General features: G+C 42.0%; 1 protein-coding gene across 1 annotated transcript; it reads right to left on the minus strand.

The window, feature by feature from the left end:
* Positions 1-4,851: 4,851 nt before the first annotated feature.
* On the minus strand, positions 4,852-5,451 carry LOC149212413 (uncharacterized). Its single transcript, XM_089388681.1, has one exon. It carries the CDS (start codon positions 5,449-5,451, stop codon positions 4,852-4,854), a length of 600 nt encoding a protein of 199 aa, XP_089244807.1.
* Positions 5,452-6,675: the final 1,224 nt, after the last annotated feature.

The following is a 6,675-nucleotide window of genomic DNA, read 5'->3' on the forward strand; positions in this document are numbered from 1 at the left end:
TTTGCTTTCAGCATCTGCATAATTCTGTCCATTTTTCGATCCTGCATAATCAGAGTCATCTGGATCTTCCTTAGTTCCCTTTTGAAGGTAGGGAAACCTTGGGCTAACTCCACCATCTCCATGGCTACCTGTTCCATGGCTTTAGCCAATAGTCGCTTCATACCCCAGTAAGCATGCAAAGACTGCTTGTACAGCGACATCCTCCCTCTTGTGTGCCCTGGATCAGGTATAAAACTCTCCCAGTCCTCCATTTCAGGGTCTGAAACTACCTGCAGAGCCTCCTCTTCTAAGTGATCTATAATTTTCCTAATGTGGGGGTTTGTCTCTTGAATATATGCATCCTCTACTTCATGCAATTTCTTCCTCATGTCTCGCTTCCCTCTTTTCTTGCCTCTGCTTTCAGTAGCTACTTCTTCCTCAACATCAGTTCTATGGGTCCTGCTCCCTCTACCTACTCCTCCACCAATCCTTCCTCTTCCCCTCTGCTTCCCACATCCTCCCATTCATCTGCTTCTGCCTCGCCTTCCACCCACTTCCTCGTCATTACCCTCCTGGTCCTCAAGCTTCTCGTCCGAGTCGTCCGTTTCATTGCTACTGCGCCTCCAGTTACCTACTTTCCCACCTGTTGACCGACGTGGTTCCTGCTCTGCCAAATAATTTCTTATATCAAACTCCTGCTCAGAATCATCCGTGATATCCAGATAGATTCACGGTAAGGCTTCCTCTGCTGCAACACTCTTCCCTTTGATATCTACCTCTGCAAGACCCTTTCCCTTCTGATCAACAGGTAGCCCCTTACTCCGCGTCCAGCGACCTTCTCCCTGCTCGTGATTCGCAGCCATAGTTGGAATCGTAGACTGCTGCATGCTCAGAACTCGCTTCCTCTGTTTACAGCAATTCACCCCAAATTTCCTCCGTCTCTCCACTCGATCGCATGCAAACCATAATGACCCTCTAATCCGCCACCCTTTCTTCTTGAATCTTCGTTTCCGCCTGTCGAATTCATTAACACTTGCCACCTTTGCTGGGTCATGATGTGAGACGTACCCAGTCTCTCTGACACAGCTACCTCTCGTCCTCGAACACTTACCCATCTTCGTCCTTGGGACAAACATCCCACCCATATCTGGATTAAACTCGCCGCCCCTAAGGTTAATTCCATCCACGCGCTGCATAATCCCGTGTCCAGCATTAATTACCTTGTCTTTTCCCCTCCTATCCATAATGAGGAGGCTATAAATCATTCCCGTGTGATGCAGTCGCCTCATGATAATCCTGTGTAAGTATGGTTTGTAATACGTTCCACCTTGGGTCATCCTGATATGATGCCCAGCTCCCATCAATTACTCTATTCGACGCTTCGCTGCCCCAATTGGCCAATAAGTCCGCTGCCTTGTTGCCATTCCGCAGGACATGATTTATCACCGCATACTCTATCCTACTCAGCAATTCTTCTATGTCTTGTATGATCGCTGCTGTCCGCCAACTCGTCGCCACGTGATCCCACCGTTTTCCTTTTCGTAATTTTCTTAGCATATCAATCGTAATCTTGGAGTCGCCTTCAATTTCAAGACTCCTATATCCATTTCGAATAGCAATTCTAAGTCCATTATATACTCCCCATAATTCTGCTTCGTTATTTGTCATGTCTCCTCCCCATTCAGCATAAACCCATCGTGTACTACCTGTATTATCTCTAAAAACGCCTCCCCAACCTGCTTGTCCAGGATTACCCTTTTATGCCCCATCAAAATTCAGTTTGATCCGCCTGTCCCCTGGGATTCTAAAATAATTTGGACTTTGCTCATGATATCTATTGCGCCTGTCAATGTTGGGGAAGATCATTGTATAATCAATATTCAACTTTGAGACTATTTGATGTTCCTCCGGGGTCAGTTTCCAATCATCCTCGTCCCATGCTTCAGACAAAACCGTTTCCTTAATCGACTTACATATTACTTCCCAAATTCGTGATTCTTGGCAGCTTTTATCTCTAAAGATCCTTCGATTTCTTTCTTTCCAGACTTCCCATATTACGAAACCAGCCACCAAATTCCATAGTCTCCTTATAACTTTACTTTGAAAATTCCCCTTTCCCCAGTGAAATAATGTATTCGGAAGGCTAGTTGGATCCCTATTCGTGTGACCAAAGAGTATCCTAATTTCTTCCCATAAACTCTAAGTGTAAATGCAGCGATTGAGTAAATGCTCCTGGTTCTCTGTCTCTTTACTACAAAAATAGCATCGTGAAGGTCCATGCATTCCTCGTTTCTGAATATTTTCCCAAGTCAAGATCCGGCCTCTGCAGACCAACCACACAAAATATGTTATTTTAGGCCACCATTTTCCTTCCCAAATCTTTTTCCAGTCCATTATATCATCTTCCCTTTCCTCTTTCGTTTTCCAATAATATGCTTCTTTGACTGTAAACAACCCCTTCATCGTTTTACCCCTTCGGAGAATGTCCTTACCATCTCTGATCTTAATTTTCCTGGACTCAATTTCCTGGGCATACCGTTGCTCTATCTCCACACTGATACCATCTGCCCATTCCTGAGGGCGTTTCCACACTCGCCATATGGCATTTAAGTCCCCTCTATGCCAATAATCTCTCACATATTCCATTCCTACTCTTTGCGCTAGCACTTGAACCTCATGAAGAGATTGGTTCCCATTCAGCTTATCCCGTTGCTGCCATCCCTCCTCCCAAAATCTTGTTGTACTACCTTCACGGATCTCCCAAAAAGCTAAGTTCCTAACTATATCTTTATTACTTCTAGCAAAATCCCATATTTGTGATCCTCGAGGGGTTTCTACAATTCTTAAGCGTTCTTCAATTGTACCTGGCATGATATATTTTTGGTTCCAGATTCTTTTCCACAGATCATTACCTCCCTGCACCCATCTCCACCATAATTTCGCCCCTAAAACCTGATTTATGACTTCCGGATCATGTACTCCCAAACCTCCTTCCTCTCTCTCGCTGGATTACCTTCTTCCATGAAACGAGAGTCCATTTTTTCTGTTGTTGGGGACCTCCCCAAAGAAATTTTCCAAATAGTTCCCTCAGTTTAGAGAAAACACCTTTGGGAGCAGCCATAATAGACAAAGAATAGATAGGAATAGACAATAATACCGATTTTAAGAGGACAACACGACTGGCTAAATTCAACAATCTAAACGACCAGTTAGCTAATCGTTTTCTAATCCTTTCCAACAAACTCTGCCAATTCTTTATGCGGTGTGAGTTAATATCTAGTTGAATGCCCAGATATTTCGTCGGTAATTCACCCTGTCTAAAGCCTAATACTCTGGTTAAGTGAACCTTTACAATTTCAGGTGTATTAAAAATAAAAGTACAAGACTTATCACTATTTATCACCATACCTGAAGCATTCATAAAACCTGCTAAAACATTTTTGAAACTTCTCACCTCTCTAAGCGACGCTTCTCCAAATAGCATCAAATCATCAACAAACTGTTGATGCGTAATGACTAAATTATTCCCCCACAATTTAATACCTTTGATTCTTCTGTCTCTCACTTCCTTCTTAATCTTTCGGCTTAGCCCTTCCATAGCCAAGATGAATAAAAACGGAGAGATTGGATCCCCCTGACGAATGCCCCTGGTGGCGTTAAACGGATCTGTAGGAATACCATTGACCAAAATTGAGAAATTCGGAGTAGAAATCATGCTATTTATCCATGCTATCCATCTGTTATCAAACCCAAAAGCTCCCAAAACCTCTCTGAGATAATGCCAGTTCATTCGATCATACGCTTTAGACAAATCCAACTTCATAAGCATCCCTTTCTTTTTCCTAACTTTTAGAGAATGTATCACTTCCTGAGAGACCACTATACCATCTAATATTTTCCGCCCTTCCACAAAACCAGTCTGTTCAGGCGATATTAAATTGGGTAGAATATGTTTCAGCCTTTTCACAATCATGGTATGTAGTAATCTTATAGATGACATTACACAATGCAATAGGCCTAAAGCCCTGTGGTTCTTCCGAGGCACTACTCTTAGGAATCAAGGTCAAAAAAGTTGAGTTAATACCTGGCCATATGCGCTGTCTTATTCTTGATTCTTCCACCGCCTCCAATACCTCTTTGCCTATAAAGTGCCAACTTTCCTGGAAGAATTCAACTGTATAACCGTCCGGCCTGGAGCCTTGTTCTCACTCATATTCATCACCACTTCCTCTAATTCTTCCATAGTTACTACCCGCATTAATGCCTTATTTTGATCCTCTGTTACCAATCTCGGTATCTCCCTACATATATTATCAATGGCCACCCCTCTATCAGTTTGATATTCCGTTAGAATCCCTTTAAAATAGCCAACTAAGGTCTTTTCAATATCCTTCTGTTCTATCACTCTTTCTCCTTCAGCGTTCTTAAGTGAAAAAATCCTATTCTTCTGCCGGTGTTGAATCATTGCTTGATGGAAGAATTTTGTATTTCGTTCGCCTTCCCTCAACCAGCGTACCCTTGATTTTTGTCTCCACAAAATCTCCTCTTGTTTTCTTCTCTCCTCTAGTTGACTGAGAATTCGTCCTTCCTCCCTACTCTTGCCCTCATCTCTACCCTCCAAAATTATCTTTTGTTGAATGTCCTCCATTTCTCCTTCTAATTTCTTCTTTGCCTCCATAATATTACCAAATTCTTTTCTATTCCAATCTTTAATTTTTTGTTTAATTACCTTGAGCTTCAATTGAATAGTATGCATTTTCCCTTTGCCTCTAATGTTACATTGTTTCCACCAATCTTCCAAATTCCTTATAAATTGTGGGTCTCTTAGCCAAAAGGATTCAAATCGAAAGGGTTTTTTCCCTTTTACCTGCTTTATATGTCAATCTCTAACCGAATGGGCCAGTGATCAAAACCCAAGCTAGGGAGAATTTGAGCTTCAATAAACACATCGCAGTTTAAAATTTGCTCCGAGAGCATAAATCGATCTAATCTGGACGCAACTTGGTTCTGTCCTCCTCTTCTATTATTCCAGGTATGGATCCCATTCGTTGTATGTATATCCACTAACCTCAGATCTCGAATCATGTCATTGAATTCCTCCATAGACACATCCTCTCTCCTTATTCCACCTCTCTTTTCTCCTAGAGTCCTGATCATATTGAAATCCACACCTATTATCCACGGGGTGTAGGGGGTTAAATCTCTCATTGTATGAAAGTTCTTCAAAAAATCTCTTCGGTCTCTACAGTTATTAGGCCCATACACCCCAGTAAACAAAATCCGTTCCCTCATCCCTACCATTCTAAACAAACCTGAGAGCATCCTAGGCATAGTATACCAGTGTTCAAAAATTACCTCTTCCGGGTTCCACAAAATAGCCAAACCTCCTGCTGTTGCAATTGCATCTAAGGCCATAACCTCATAACCTATTTTCATCTTCCGGATAATATCTGTCAGCATCTGACTATCCATTTTCGTTTCCTGTATTACCATAATACTTGGCTTACCTGTTTGGATTCTTTCCTTCAAATATCTCTGTTTCCCGAGACTATTTAGACCCCTAATATTCCAACTTAGAACAATCATTTATAACTTTTTGGGAGTTGGTAAGAATACCTCTGACAGAGGTATCACCCTTCCTGAGTTGACGAGAGTCTCTCCCACAGCTTGGATTGATTCATTTAACGTTCTTCTACCTTTTTTCCTTCCGCTCTTACCTGGGTTGTCTCCTTCTAGACTTTGTGAATCCTGAGTGTCTATACCTCCGGCCTTCTTCTCCTTATAGCGTTGAAAGGTTTCCTTATATAACTGCTTCTCTTTTTCTGGAATGAACCTTTCATCCAGCTGTTTCCAATCAGTAAGTAACTTCTTCATTATGTTTTCTTCCTCTGTTCCCACTTCTTTTACAATGTCCTTACCTTTCTTTGATTGATCAAGACTTACCTCCTCTCGTACTCCCTCCACCCCTTCCGGCTCTCTGCTTGGGCTTCTACTTTTCCTCTTTCCATCCTTTATGATTTCCATTGGAGCTATCACGTTGATCTGTTCGTCCGGTTCCATTGGGGAAATCTCATTACGCTCCTTGTCCTGTTTTCCGTTTTCACTCTCTTCCTCTTGCGTTTGAAGGATATTGAACTTGTTCTTACTCCCAATGAATGAATTTTGTACTTTGGATTGCTTGTTAGGATCCCCCAGATTTTGTTTCCTTTTCCGTTGTACCTCTTGGAATTCTTGTTCTTCGGCTTCCATCCCTTCTCGTGTTGTATTGACCGCCTTCTTATTCTTTTCGCCTGCTCCTACGTTTATTTGTGGACAAGCCCTTGCTAGATGGCCATATACATGACATCGTCTACACCTAAACGGTATATGCTCGTAATCAATAGGCTGCTGCCAAATTTCATCCTGATATTCAAGCTCGATGGATTCTAGTAAAGGGGCTGAGATATTCATGTATACACAAATCCGGGCGTAAGAATTATATTTACCCCTTTTCGTGGATTCAGCCACCTTCACAAAAGTACCAATTGAATTGCCAATTCCTTCCAATATTTCAGGATCCCAAAATTCATCCGGTAACTGAAATAATCGAACCCATATTGGGGCTGCATGATTTTCTCGTCATCAGGATTGTATCGATCCTCCCAGTATCGTATAAACAACCCCGTATTATTCATAAAGTATGGACCTTCCTCAAAA

The sequence above is a fragment of the Pinus tabuliformis genome, chromosome 1_1 (genome assembly GCF_031772625.1).
Source record: "Pinus tabuliformis cultivar Carrire ecotype Pingquan chromosome 1_1, CPIR1, whole genome shotgun sequence".
Taxonomy (NCBI): domain Eukaryota; kingdom Viridiplantae; phylum Streptophyta; class Pinopsida; order Pinales; family Pinaceae; genus Pinus; species Pinus tabuliformis.